Genomic DNA, 15,433 nt, shown 5'->3' on the forward strand with positions numbered 1-15,433 from the left:
GGATTTTAATGAATGTTTCATTCATCCAAAGTCATTCTCTTTAGACCCTAACATTTATACAGAACTTGTAGAACATTATACAAACGAGGCTTTATGTTTTCCTGTTAAAGTTATGGATTGGATTCCTATGGACGGTTCATTCTCAAAGAATACAGATAGTTCAAGTGCAACATTTACAGCAGCTTATACGCCTATTAATGTTAAAAGTATTTGGGCACTATTTAGAAAGAAAGACAACTATTATGTTAATTTTGAGAACCCTAAGTTTAAATATCTTCAGCTTTCCATGGGAGCTTATGGAAATATGCCTGCAGAACCTGAAAAATCATATGACCTGTATTTTATGAAATGGTTGCGAACGCTTGCAATACAAACAATGATATGATAGGATTTAATGAAGATGTTATGAGGTCATTGGTGGATGATGGTAGTGTGGAACATAAATGGGATAGCTATGACAACACACATTTCTTATGTGGTTTTCCAACAGAAGTGGACTTTTGCTTCCAACAAGGTCAAACATCTACTGCTCCAATAACATACAATTGTCTGTTAAAGGACCTATTGAACTAGCAACTGAAAACGTACCAAAGCCACTTATTGGATTTATGAGGGATTGTTGCTTTGCCATTCAGGTGCGTGCTAATGGCATCCCATAATAAGATTAGATGACTATAACTTAGCCACGGACGACAGTGAGGAATAAAGGATGAACGTTTATTTTTAAAGCTTATAAATGAGTTCTTCATCAAGCTCTCGCGAACCTTCACCATCTATGAAACAAACTTTACCAAACGATTATGGAGCACCTATTGAATATTTCTTACGAGCTGCACAATGGCAAAGAGCAGTTTCACCAAGGTTAGGTGTTCCACCAGCTCCTGTCAAAAATAGCATTTGGTCAAGTCCTTATATAAGATATGGTCTCCCACTAGGTTTGCTAGCTACAGCAGGAGCAGTAATGATGTTGAAAAGAAACAAAGCAAATGTTATATAAATATACTGAAGTAGCTGAATTTGAACAAACTCCGACACCATCGCCAAAACCAACGCCTTCACAAGCAAAACCTTCAATAACTCCTGAACCTATGGAAGTACAAACTCCTGTTCAAAAGTCAACTCCTAAACCGACTCCAACATTTAAACCAGAACCCACGCCTCAAATAAATCGTAAAACTCCTGCGTTTCCTTACTGAAAAAATAACGTTATTTTTATTTAATATTAAAATTTTTATTTGATTGAAATGACGACTAAAGTCACTGAAGCAATGAAACAAAAGTTTTTGGTAGAATACATTAAATCAGGAACTATTCCAGAAGGTTTTTACATTCATACTATGAAGGATGGTAGAGTTCAGTTTAGAAAGATAAAGCAACCATTAGATAAAGAAGGAATTTTGAGAAAGATTAAACTTCATGAGGACAACATTGCTGAACTTAAGAAGAAGTTAGAAGAGTTGGAGAAAGGAAGAGAGTTATAAAGTAATGAATTCAAGTGGGTGAAAAAAGAGGTGAAAAAAGAGGTGAGATCTCACCACTTCACCTAAATTTATTTTTGTGCTATGTTTTCATACGTGTGAGGGTGGTGATATCATTAATTTTTAAGTTTATTTTTTATTTTACTGAAAATTTTTATTTGGATGTAAATGACAGAACAAAAGCAACTCATACAAATCGAAAAATATAACAAACATACATTTAAACATTTATTCTTCCTTCCTGAGCATAACATGTTCTTTCAAATACATCCGAGACCAGTTGACTTTTCATTGACTGTGTATAAAGATAGAAATAGTTATATCATTAAACCATACGATGACGAAGGTAAGTTATGTAAATTGTACGTTAAGAAGTTAGAGAAAGTTTATGGCTTCAAGTATGACTACAATAGGGTTAACACTGATGATGAAGATATTGAGGAAAATTTATGAGAACATTAGTGAAGTCGTTAGTGAGAATGATAGTGAGAACGTTTATTTTTACATTAGTGAGCTCGTTAGTGAAGTGAAGTGGGTGGCTTTGTAAAGTGTCAAATTCACAAGTATTGGGTAAGGTGGAACGCAGTGCCACCGTACCCAAGACTTGTATACTAACTAACCTGAACGGTTGATATAAATTAACACATGTGAATGGGGGGAAGTGTTAGCAATAATGATAATTTGTTTTAATATCGTTAATGTTTTACCTTTATTTTGTTTACCAATTGCTGCAGTGATTGAATTTAAGTAACATTCAGAATATGGAATTTTCATTAATTTTTCCTTAGATAGAGCATTTCTATTATCACTCAATGCTTCATTAATCATATCATCTACGTATGTATTATATACTCCTGCTAATTCTTCATAAGGGGTGGATGAATTTAAATCCATTTAAGGATACCCTTACATTGCGTAGTTAGAAAGAGAATATGATATTGTCATGATTGCTAAAGTTTTAGGCTCCAGAAATGAATATACATCAAACTGAAACAATTGAAAAATTGAATGAACTTTTGAGAGGTTCTCAAATAAAAAAAATTATCTAATTTTTTACAATATTACTATTATTTTATCCACATATGTATATATAGTAATTTGAGAAAACTTTTAGGAAAAAATAAGTTTAATAAAAATCTGAATTTTACTTGTTGTGGGATTGTTATTAATTGACACTCCAGACGTATTACTAATAGTTATGCGTATGCAATTAAAGTATTTCTGATGGACATAATGTGAGATTTATATCAGATAATTCATTTCTACTATTAAGTTATTCATTTATGAGTTTGCACTTATTCGCACTAAATAAATAACTATTAAAAATTGTTTTACTTAATTGACACCATATAATAGAGTGAATTTTGTTTGATCAAACAACAATAGATGATAGATATAAAGCCAAGAAACTTGCTATTAATATGCTCTACTTGCTATTTCAATGTAAGTATGATATTTTCTAAATGTTTCGTTCAGATAACTTAGATATATTAGTCAAAATTTGAAATTTTAATAGCACATATATTAAAAATAATTATTATTCATAAAAGATTAATGAATAGTAAAAAAATCAATCAAATTATAAAAATACAACATTTAGAAGAATTCTTATTATCCTTCAAAAAGTCAGTATTTCTGCTGTAATTTTCTACAACATTGTAGTTATTGCACTTTGTCTATGGATTTGTATATATGTTATATATAAATTATATATCTAAACTGCCCATAAGTGCAATTTTTATATAAATTGTTTATTTCTTTAACAATTTCATATGAATATGCTTTTTTAAGCGTATCAAAGCTGTGTTTTAATGTGCATGGATATATCAAGAAAAATGTCGAAAAAAATGTGAATTCACAAATTCACTGAATTTTCACCGTTTTTTGAATTTTGCTACAGCACTAATATTAAATAATACTAAAATCTTCTGTCTTTGTAAAAGAATAAATTCTGACAAAAAGTGCTCGTTTAAATTTAATGATCATCTGTATGACTAAGTGGTAAAAGTGTTTATGACCAAAAAGGGTTACATGCTTAGTCTATTTTTCTGACAGGATACTCTAGATTTACATGATCTCTATTTCATATCTCCGTTTTTAGATTCTTCGACAGATTTTATGATAGAAAACCAAGATTAACAAATTTCCGGCATGTTAATGAAGAAATCTGCAGCTACCCTCAATATTATTTCAATAATCAGTATCGTTTCTCTTCCAATTTATTTTTTTCTCAATAATTTAACAAGAAATAACAATACACACTTGGTTTTACGTATAAAAGCTAAGTGTCGAACTTAATCAACTTTACTTACTTAGCAAATGAATATTTTTGTGGTTGCGAGTTCTGAATGCTGAAGTTTTAGATTTCTCTATAAATGATATCATTGCACTTACAATGTTGTTCCAGCCTATCGCATAAATCATAGAAAATCCAAAAAAAAATAATATAAAGAAAATTCATGTCATGAAGTTCAAAAAATACCGTGTAACATTAAAATTTGTTATGCATAATACATTTTAGCTATTATTGATTTTTTTTAATTTTCGAGAAATTGAATGGTGAGTCCGATAGAGAAATTTTTAAAAAATCCTAGTGCCTCATAGAAGTAATTTCCCTCGTCTCCCATACTTCCAAATGTATGCATATGACATAAACTTTTATGCATTACACAAGTGGCCAATAATATCTATAGAGTAAAAAATTAGAAATTTAATTTTTTTATATGATAGTTATATTTCAGATTTGCGAGCGTAACTTTTTTCTCCATGGCATACTTGTTTTAAGAGCAAATGATCAAAATCGTCCTTCAATTATTGAAGGAGCTGATATCTTTTGAAAATTGAATTGAAAGGGTATTCAATTTTCAAATTTCCTCTCAATTTTGGAAACATATCAACTCTATGAATTAACAATTATGTGCCTTCACAGTTTATCAGTCATATAAGGTGCTTATAAAGAAAAAAGTTACGCTCGCAAAATATGTTTTTATATAGATTTCACATAAAATAATTATGTAATTTCTAAAAAGAATATTTTTGTTCTTGAATATTAAAGTGTATTGTAGTTTAAAAAGTTTTAAATATGTTGCTAAAATTTCAGGTTTATAGCTCATGTCTAGCATGACTTCTTCGTATGCGCAAAAAATCTGACACGTAAGGGTATCCTTAATCAAAAATAAATTTATAACTTTAAACATTTCTATTCATCAATATTTCATCATATGAACTTCTATACTGCGGTGGTGTACCTGTTGGATGATATTTCAAACCTTCATCCAGTGTCCATGTCCAATATGTAGTCCTAGTAAACCAAACCTGAGGAGGATTTGTCACCTTTGAACAGTAAGTGTCATTTTCACCCTGAATGATTGGATAAGTTTTCACTTGTACTGTAACTTGTGAGTTGAAAGTTTCTAATCCATCAAAGAATATACCCGCTCCATCACGTTGAACTGGAATAGTGCATAAGAATGAAGTTTGGTCTTTCCATGTTCTAGCTAATGGCGCACCATCATCATCATTCAGTGGTCTAGTTAATGAATCCTCGTATTCTTCCGTGCATTCATTCACTCCATCTAAATCAGAAGCTTGAAGCATACGTGTAAAGAATATGTCACCCACTGTGGTCATCGCTTGATCGGGGAAGTTTCTGGAATCTATAGTGACCTGAAGACCTCGAAGCATTGGATTTTCTAAAACTGTTCTTTGCATTGCATTCTTCGGAAATGTTAACACAACATCTGTAACATTATGAAGAGCGTATGAGAAATCTGAGCTAATACCTTCAGGAGTGATGCAACCTCCATTTAGTGAACGAACGTCAATATGTTGAGCTGGAATCATGAATGGATCTTCCTTACTAAATAAACGTGGTATTGCTTTAACTGATTCTTCAATTAAACCGTATCCTGGTGTAATGCATTTATCCTCTAAAACTTCCATCTTTGTGCATGAAATAATAACACCATCAACTGTTGCGTCAGCAGATGTAGCGGCTAAGCTTGTAATTAATTTGGCAGGAAGTCCGATTTGTTGGAATTTGCGATCATATTTATAAACATGATTCATAATCTTTTCATAATTTTCATCAGTTATCTTTTCATAAACGTAATTTTGTAAATCAGCAACTCTTAACGGGTCAACCTGACAAAATACTAAAGTATCCCTGAAAACATAATATTTAAGAATGATATCACCAAATGATTTAGGATAATCATCGAACGCCTGAAATGCTAACAAATCATTTACCGGAATAATCATATCAAAAGTGACATCAACTTCTTCATTTGCTTTCTTGAAAACTTCTGAAGGGTCAATATATTTACCACATACTGAGTTATCATATTTTTGAACATTATTATATAACGAATGAACAAACTTTTTAACTTTCCTTTCTGATTTTGGTTTATATGTTGCAAATGCAAAAGATTCACGGGCGCAATCCATCTGAAGATAACCGGCATCACCTCTTTCGGTTTCTACTTCTAATTGTTTAAAGCTTTGATTTGATGATTTGTAACCAACGAATAAACGCATGCATTTAAAAGCGGCATCACATGTGAAAGCTTTATTTGAAACTAGAGTTGCTTTAACTTTGCGTTTAATATATGTGTCACCTAATTGGTTCACATCATGAGCTGGGTTTGTAATTCTTAAATGAGTTTGTTTATCATCAAAATATGGAGCATCAGAGTCATAGCATGAACTTTCAAGTTCTCTATAATATAGGGTGTCCAAAGGTGTGTTTAGCACAAACCTGAATACTGCGAATAGAAATAAACAAGTTACATATATATAAAGTTTATTTAAATATAATCACCATTGGATTCAATCACGCGTTCGCAGCGATCGATCCAGGCTTGAAAGACACGCTTTAAATCATCATGAGAAAATTGCTCAAATTGCTCTCTTACAAAATTTTCAAGATCATCTGGACTCGCGAATTCGCGTCCTTCAGCTCTCTTTTTTAGCGTGCCGAATAAATAAAAGTCAGAGGGTGCAATATCAGGTGAATAAATTGGGTTTGGAACAACTTTGACATTGTTTTCCACCAAGTAATTCATTACCTTATGACTTTTGTGAACTCTTGAATTATCAAAATGAATTGCAAACTTTTGTTTTTGTTGTTTGGATTTCTCAAACTCATCAGAATTGATAATTTGAGTAAGAACATTGTCAATTAGATACTGAGCATTCATCGTATTAGGTTTTTGAAGAATATCAATTGCGATGATACCATTCACGCCCCAAAAAACCGACAACATAATCATTGGTGTGTCAATTTTTTCTTCGGGAATGTTTGCGGATTTTCATCCTTCGGGATCCACATGATTTTGGCTTCTGTTGCATATTGAAACCAAGACTCGTCCCCTGTTACTAAAAAGCGAAACTTCTTGGATTAATACGCACCCAATATAGAGAGGAGCTCTTTCGAAGATTGGACTCTAGATTTTTTTTGAACTGAATTAAGGTTGTGCGGAACCCAACGTGTATACGCTAGTTTGTAGTTCAAATAATTGTGCAGATAATAACTGACTGTTGTACGTGGTATCTTTGTCATCTCCTCTATCCTTCTGAGTGATGCTCTTGGGTCTTCATCTAGCGCTTGAAGAATTGCTTTGATTTTTCTTTGATCCGGCGATTTTTTGTCAATTTTTATGATGGGCGCCTTTTTGTTCATGAAGTGATACATCCTAACATGATACGTTACAGTGGAATAGCTAGGAGCATCCATACCGAAGCATTTTACCAATGTCTCGTAGATTTTTTTACAGTCTTTGCATTTTTTTGCAAGAGCGAGGATGTTTTCTTTATGATTCATTAAAAAAATGAAAAAAATCCCGCCAAAATTTCCCGCGAAACCGCCTCTTGTCTCAAAATTCATTTTATATCCCAGCATGGCGCCAAAATACAACATACTCATCATATACATATATTCATATTTTTTATTATATATTTATAATCAGCATATATCTCCTTTAATAGTCTCATATAGAGCGCTGTGCTAAACGCACCTTTGGACACCCTATATCTTCTACCATCATTCTTTGCGAATATTTCATTTATCTTTTCGAATGAATGAAATACATTTCCATTAATCGGTTTAGTGTTTGGCACTAAATAGTTAGTCGTCATTTATTAATAAATAAAAAAATCAAAATTAAAAGATGGAAATGAATTTTTAATTTTAATGAAATAATCAACTATGGCTGCAGGTATATTTAAGAAACTGTGGGATAGAGTAAAAAGAGGGGCGAGTAAAGTTTGGGAAACATTGAAGAAGGGGGCAAATTGGATATTTAAGAATAAAGAAGCAATTAGTGGCGTTGCTGAATCAATAACACCAAAAGCTGCACCAATAAGAGAAATTTTAAATAAAGGAGAAAAAGTTTATCAAAGACTACAACCGATACTAAGATAAAAATAATATTTATTTATTTTTCCACTATCTACCACCTATTTTATTAAGTATTCCTTCAGCAATTCCACCAACTGCGTTACCTGCTTGTGCTCCCATCGCCGGATTACCCGCTTTAGTACCTAATACTCCACCTATGATAGTTCCTGCCGTTTTCGCTACTGGTGCTAAAAAGTTTGCAACGGGTTTAATAATCTTTTTATAAACCCAACCCGCAGCTTTCTTAATTCCATCCCATAATTTTTTAAAGAATCCTGCCGCCATTTCTGATTTAATATTAATTAAAAAATATATTTCATCACTTATATTCTAATTTTTATTTAATGATAAATGAAGCCGATTTTAAAAATAAATGAAACAGAGGAGGAAGAAATAAATGAAAGTGAAAATGTTCAACAAAAAATAAACGTTGTTAAACCAATTACTGAAATAAAATTTTTTTCATCTGTTGAAGAATTTAATGACTATTATGCTAATAATAAAAAATTATTTGAAGAATTGACAACGTGTAAATTGAATAAAATGTTTAAAGTTGATGGATTCAAAATTTCAAAAATAAAAGGGGTGGTTAGTTTGAAATCTATTCCTCAATCAAGAATCACCTCATTAATGAAAATAGATGATTTAACAAAAAGAATAGAAGAGATTGAAGAAAGAATGAATCAAATAATTGATTTCATAAATTCAAATAATCATTAGTTTCTTAAAGTTCAATGTTGAACTCATCAAATTCATCTTCATCATTACCATTACCTTTAGCGAGTTTATTTACTCTTTCAACTTTATCTTTTGATAGTCTTTCGTTTAATTTTTTCTGAAGTTTTTCGTTACCAAGTTCTAAAATTTTACATGGATGATATTTAAACCCGTTAAATTCTTTTTCCTCAGTTTTAATCATTAATCTACAAAGAACTTTAGTGAGGTGGTTTTGTTGTTTAAACCATTTATCCTTAATATTTGTTATAAATTCAATATCCGGAATTAATTCCCAAATTTTTGAATTTTCGATTAATTTACCATCAAATGCAAAAGCAATAGGTTTAATATTAAACTTACCTTTATAAAATAAACTTTGTATGTAATCATCAAAATAAACGTCTACTTGTTTAACCTGGGTGAGAATTGGTGAAAGTTTATCCATTAATTGATTCACAGTCACGAATTTTGAGCTGTTCATTTCATACAAAATAAAAAAATAAATTATTCAAAAAATGTAAGACATGAATTTTTAAAGTTTATTTTTTAAAAAAATTATTTTTTATTTCATTATGGTAGTTTATTTTTTATTCATGAAAATAATTATTTCTAATTTCTTTTACTCTCTCGTATATACTAGATTTAAAGAATTCAGAACATTTCCCATAATCTCCTAAATGTTTTCTTATCCCTAACGTGTGCCAGTTATTATATGAAACTGAATAAACTTTATCTTTATCTTTACACCTTTCATAACTTCCAATATATTTATATCTCAGTTTTGATTTAGCATTTTCATATTCATTAGCGTTTAATAATTCACAGTCTTCCTTTTTAAATTGATGTTTAAGATATTCAGGATTTAATACTCTACGTTTATATGCTCCTAACTTAGTTCTAAAGGTTTTTCTACAAAATTTAGGAATTCCATCCTCTTTAATGTCATCAATGATTTCCATTTCATTATTTTCAATTTCTTCTTCTCGTTTATGAGGTCTTTGATTATGACTCCATTGATTCCATGAAATTAAATATTCTTTATCATTATATTTATACCTCATTAGCTTATTTTGGCTTTCATATTCATTTAATAATTCACAATCTTCATTTTTAAATTGAAGTTTAACCCATTCAGGATTTAAACAATGTTTACTTAATCGCGGAATATCTGACATCATCTATATATAGCTTCTTTTATAAAAGATAAAAAAATAAATTATTTTAAAATTAATGTTAATTTTTTAATGATTTATAAATAAATATATTTTAATGCATCGTCTATATATAGATGTAACAAAAAAAGTCACTAAACCCGTCATATCCTACTACTTTCGAAGTGATTTATGAAATTAATTCATATATTTTGAACATGATATCTCATAGGATAAAGAATAAAATTAACTGCTTAGAATCGAATTTTGAACATGATTTATTATTGAAATTATTTGATCATTGAATTTTCGGCGATTTAAATGGATCAATCCACAGTACAATATAACTAAAATTGATATATGATATTAGTTTAAAAACGATTAAAAATTGCAACCGAAAATGGTCAAAAATAAGTCCCGAAAATATGAAATTTAGATAGCTAATTTGATTTGATTAATTAAAGACGGCGAAAATTATATAGCGCGTTCTATCGGCGCGCAGCTAAGCTGCGCGCCGATATAAGCTGAAAATGTATCTTATCAATTAACAACAAAATCAAGAATGAATGTCATGCTGTGAATGTTAGGAACAAATGACATATGGAATGAATCGTATGCTCTATTTAAGGATAATTAAGGAAATTTTCCAAATCTCTAAAATCTTGGTTTAGTGCTGGGATAATGCGAACAATTAAAAGAAATTTAGTTGCTTTACTCATACTTGATATTATATAACATGAACAACACCTAAAAATAATTTTCAAACTCAAGAACAAAAAAAAATGTTTCTGTACGGACTTGTTTGTGTCGGAATTTTAGGCATAGATTTAAGTACGCAGTACATTAAAATAGCGGAAAGCACTTTTTCTGGCGAACCCAAAGTAATTAAAGATGGCTATAACAGAGTAAATATCCCAGCTGCGGCTGCATCAAAATATCCTATTGATATGAACAACCTTCCTCAAAAACTCGTAGATTTTCCAATTAAGTTTGGTGCTGAAGCACTCCCAATTCTTAGAAGAAGTCCGCAAAACGGATATGAATTTCTTCCTAAAACAATTGGACGTTCTAACACATCTTTTCATACATCAGCAAACATTACAACACCAGAATTCGTTTCTCTATACTTCATGAACTATATTCTCGATCATGGCAACAATAATGGCCTTACATTTGCTGTTCCATCTTTTTGGACAGGATTACAACGTGAAGCCCTCAAAAACGCTCTCAAATTGTATCGTATGCCACTTGAGGCCATCATTGACGACACAGAAGCCCTCGCAGCTAATTACGGCGCCACAAGATATACAAGATATCAGAAAGCCACATGGAATGTTCTCTTTGTAGACTTCGGAGCCACATCATTCAAAGTCCATGGTATTACTTTCCAGTGGAAAGGAGATCATACCCTTGCAAATGAAACCGCAAACGAATGGAGTGAAAAAGTAGGCGGATATTACTGCGCAAAGGTCGTTGCCGCCAAGGAAAACATCTCTATATCCGAGGCCATGGAAGAAATCCAGATAAATTCAAACAGATACGTAAATTTATTCAAAAATCAAACAATAATCATCGAACAATTACTTAAAAGAGCAGTTGGCAAGCTCGAACATTCCACAAAATTCAACAAATTCCACCAAAACTCCTTCAAAGTTGATGAAGTCCAGTTAATTGGCGCTGCATCATCAATGCCTTACCTCAGAGACATAATTAAGAAACATACGAACTGTACAAACATCAAACGTGACTTCAACATCAACGAGGAGATCTCTGTTGGTGCTGTTTACTGTATCCAGAATTATCGTGGTTATTCAAAAACTCCGATGACATTTTTCCAGAAACAAACACCTTTCTCGTATTCCCTTAAATGCGGTGGTTACAGAACAGTCTGTACCAAAGGCAACCAATGCCAGGACACAATAAAATTCGAACACAGAGGCTGTACAGTTATGAGATTAGTTGCGAAAGAAGACGAAATCCCTGAAGGTTCAAGCAGAGTTTTGGCTTCTTACGAACTGTTGAACATCTCGAATATGAACTTCTCTAGTGGAGACAGGGCTGCAGGACTTGCAACAATGAGAATAAACGAAACAAGACTTGAAGGAGTCACGTGGTGTAAGAATACAGAATGCTATCCAATTGCTGCGAAATATACTCCAATTGTTAATCCTGAAATGAAAGAAAGAGGTGTGAAATTCTTGACTGCTTTCTCTATTGCGGAGAATGAGAGAAGAGCGAAAGAAAAAGCTTTGTTGGAAGTCAATAATTTGTTGGATGTTTTCGATTTGGAACAATTCGAAGAATTCCCTCTAGACATCAAATACGATTTGGCTCCTTACAAATACGGAAGAGATTTGGGAACTTTGAACAACATGTCAACTGAGGAGTTGAAGGAAGGAGCAAGGATAATAAGAGAGAGTTTGATGAAGATACTGCCACAGATACAGTTGCCTGAACCTCCAAAAGAAGATGGAAATATAAACACTCAGCCTCAAAATGATGAATTATAAATTTGTATTAATAATAAATAATTGATTTTTGATTAAATCTTATCTTTTATTTAATTGTTCAATTACTTTAAAAAAAGTTATGTCTATGAATGATTGACGATGATATCATTATTATTTCGAAATATTTATCAAGGAAACTCAATCTGCTCAATGCGCTAATATTCCAAACCAGTTCAATAATTACATCCATGTATCCATTTAACCCCATCATCAACAGTACGAAAAAAATTTCCAATTCTCAAGTCTTTTTCATTGCATCTATTATACATTTTAGACTTTATATTTGGTATTTGCAACAAAACATCAAAGTCTCTATAGTTGCCTTTTAAACATTAATAAACTTGATGAAGATGAAGGTTCTTTTGGGCTTCAAAGAAAAAAAAAGCTTATAAAGTTTGATCTGCACTATAAAGATATAAGAACATTCAATAATGATATAAACAAAGTCAATAAATGGATCTACTTTATCATATGATGGTGTTTGTTATCTACTTACTAAGTCTTCTTTATTAAATGGAACTGAAATTTATGATTATTTCGAAAATATTGAAAAAACAAGCTATTAAAAGTTTAGAAATTTATATATTAAACAAAAAATAACTATTGGCTGTTTGGATGAATGAGTTCGCTTGGCAACCAAATCAATTTCTTTGCATCAACAGCGTAAATCATTCTTTTTGTTGGTATTTTGTCGATAATATTGAGGATATCATCCTTTGACTCAAGAAGTTCGTATTCACCTCTGTAAGATTCAACTAAATTCAATGGTTTTAGTGTATCAACAACATCATCTTCATCTATATAAGTAAGTTTGACAATATCGCTGATATACTTGATCTCTGTGAGTTTGTCCTTCAATGTCGATATAATTACCTCTCTCCAGTAAGAAGAAAAGGCAATTTTGCCGAGATCTGACAAAGGCCTCTCAGGACCACCAACTTTACCTTCGCGTCTTGCTATTTCGTAGGCAAGGGATATAAGTAAGAATCCGTAGCCTTTTTTCTGATATGGAGGTAAAATTGTAATGCAAGCTAAAATATTGTTATCTGAGCTATCCAGTTCTTTGGAGAAATAGCCTGCTATGTGAACTTGGTCGTCGTCGCCAAGTTCGCACAATACGTATAAATTAAAGCCTTCTACATCGTAATAAAGCGTTTTATGGTCGAGGAAGAGTTTAGATAGTAAGCAGAGGCATTGGCAAGAAAGTTTTTGAGAATTTCCTTTCAGTTCGAAAATTGAAATATTTTCGTTTCTGTAAATTTCTTTTCCTGGTGGATATGGGCGTTCTCCTTGCATATGGGAGTCAAGTTCTTCCTGTGTCTTAAAATATCGAAAACATTTATCGCAAACAAAAATATGATCTAATTGATTGAATTCGTCAGGATATGGAGAGTAATACCATGTCTTTATTGTATATTTTCCAATTGTAACTAGATCTATATTGCGTATTTTTGTTACTTGGTCATGTAATTTTTCGAAATCTTCATATGCTGCTCCAAACTGAGAATAACTGTTAAGTTTCGATTCTTTTAGTTCTTCACTATCGAGATCTGTCTTTTCAAGTTGATCAATGTCATACCATTTATCTAATCTTTTATCCTGCTTGAAAAAATGAACGTAAACTTGCTGACCTTTTGCTGTTTGTCGTGATGTTACTACTTCTCCTTTCAAATATGTTTGCAATTCTTCACAGAAAGCTGAAACAATATCACCTTTTGTAAGATCCATAAGAAATAATGAAAAGAAATCAGTGTTGATAACAAAACATACGCAACAAAATGCAGATGATGCCTTCTTGGCCAGTCATCATAGTAATTGATTTGAATATTTAATAATCTGATCTTGAAAGTTCATTTTTTAGTCATTTTCTACTTTTGTGCATTGCAATATCATTGTATTTGAAGATTTTGAAGATTTTAATTTTATTTTGACACTTTTTTATTTGATTTTCTTTTCTATCAATATTGGAGCATAGCAAAGAAGAGCAGCAATACTTGCTACTAATTCTGGAGAAAGGACAGAAAATTATTGAATCCATAGAGCTGAATAACCAAGAGGAAACACTGAATTTAATTATGGAGCTTAATCGAAGCATAAATATTGGTAATTATCAAGTTCAATTCCCATGCGAGTTAATTCACATACTTATTTCTCTTTTATCAGTTAATTCTGAGTTTGAAATTGAAATCAGTTCATTATTGGCACGAATATCCAATTATTGCAAGAATTTCCATGAATTGCTGCAAGATGATGACTTCGATAGTCTAATTTCCTATTTTTTAGGAACAAATAATAATTTTGTATTTCAACAATATTTGACCATTATAAATAACATAATGATTAACAACAGTTCAACTAATGACGCTTTTCATCAATGTTTCATGCATGTTATTAAAAAATTTCCTTCATTGGAAACAAAAAACGTTTCAACACTATTTATACACAATTATATTGTAGGAATGGATTCTATACCTGATGTAGAAACAATATTATCCGATATTTTCCAAATTTCAAAAGATTTATTTGATGAATCATTAATTTCGATTATTTCTCTTTATTCAAAGCTTCTAAAAGAAAATGCAGAGCTTATTCAGTATTTTATTGATCTTGGCATAATCCAAAACGTACTTTTGAATTTCAGCAAATATTCAATTGAAATTCAATTATATATTCTAAGTTTCTTATGCATATGCATGATTTCAGAGATTTCTATCGGAAAGGAAGACGTATTTGTTCCAGAAATGACAAAAATCATTGATTATTTATTTAATTATTCACAACAGATTCAACCTGAAGCATTAGACTGTATAGAAGTGATGTGTTCATTAAGTTATGACTATTCTGTTCAATTTATTGAAAATAATTTAGAAAAATTAATAAATTTACCTGTAACTCAAATAATGTTTGATAAGTTATGTAGGATTATAATTAGGATTTCATCATATGAGAATTTGATTCCTAAGCTTGTTGAACTCGAGGTTATTAAGTTTATTCTTGATAATATTGAAATTCTTGAGCAAACAGACATATTAATGTCCATTTTAGATCTATTTTATATTGTTTCTCAGAACTGTTTAGCTTCAAATCAAACAAACATCCTTGAACAATTCACTAATATAGAATCAATTGCTGAATGGATCAATTCTTTTGCAGACTATGATATTAGCAGCAAATATGAAT

The 15,433-nt window shown here is 31.1% G+C and overlaps 4 protein-coding genes and 1 pseudogene across 5 annotated transcripts, besides 2 other annotated features; 2 read left to right on the plus strand and 3 right to left on the minus strand.

The window, feature by feature from the left end:
- Positions 1–2,026: part of a mobile genetic element that runs on past the window's edge.
- A 2,641-nt stretch (positions 2,027–4,667) lies between these two features.
- Positions 4,668–5,546, minus strand: TVAGG3_0573530 (uncharacterized protein; the record flags this gene model as incomplete). The annotated part of the gene is made up of 1 exon (XM_051238882.1): positions 4,668–5,546. One exon carries the CDS (start codon positions 5,544–5,546, stop codon positions 4,668–4,670), a length of 879 nt encoding a protein of 292 aa, XP_051096706.1.
- Positions 5,547–6,203: 657 nt separating this feature from the next.
- Positions 6,204–7,506: a mobile genetic element.
- Positions 6,284–7,410, minus strand: TVAGG3_0573550 (annotated as a pseudogene). Its single transcript has one exon. A coding segment is annotated over exon 1 (1,127 nt).
- Positions 7,507–7,683: 177 nt separating the features above from the next.
- TVAGG3_0573570 (uncharacterized protein) lies at positions 7,684–7,899 on the plus strand (the record flags this gene model as incomplete). Its single annotated transcript, XM_051238883.1, has 1 exon — positions 7,684–7,899. The coding sequence occupies one exon, from the start codon at positions 7,684–7,686 to the stop codon at positions 7,897–7,899; it is 216 nt and encodes a 71-aa protein (XP_051096707.1).
- A 2,621-nt stretch (positions 7,900–10,520) lies between these two features.
- TVAGG3_0573580 (ATP binding) lies at positions 10,521–12,302 on the plus strand (the record flags this gene model as incomplete). The annotated part of the gene is made up of 1 exon (XM_001306105.1): positions 10,526–12,253. One exon carries the CDS (start codon positions 10,526–10,528, stop codon positions 12,251–12,253), a length of 1,728 nt encoding a protein of 575 aa, XP_001306106.1.
- A 447-nt stretch (positions 12,303–12,749) lies between these two features.
- On the minus strand, positions 12,750–14,132 carry TVAGG3_0573590 (histone acetyltransferase protein; the record flags this gene model as incomplete). The annotated part of the gene is made up of 1 exon (XM_001306106.1): positions 12,854–13,981. One exon carries the CDS (start codon positions 13,979–13,981, stop codon positions 12,854–12,856), a length of 1,128 nt encoding a protein of 375 aa, XP_001306107.1.
- Between the last annotated feature and the right edge of the window lie 1,301 nt (positions 14,133–15,433).

The sequence above is a fragment of the Trichomonas vaginalis genome, chromosome II (genome assembly GCF_026262505.1).
Source record: "Trichomonas vaginalis G3 chromosome II, whole genome shotgun sequence".
Lineage (NCBI taxonomy): Eukaryota > Parabasalia > Trichomonadida > Trichomonadidae > Trichomonas > Trichomonas vaginalis.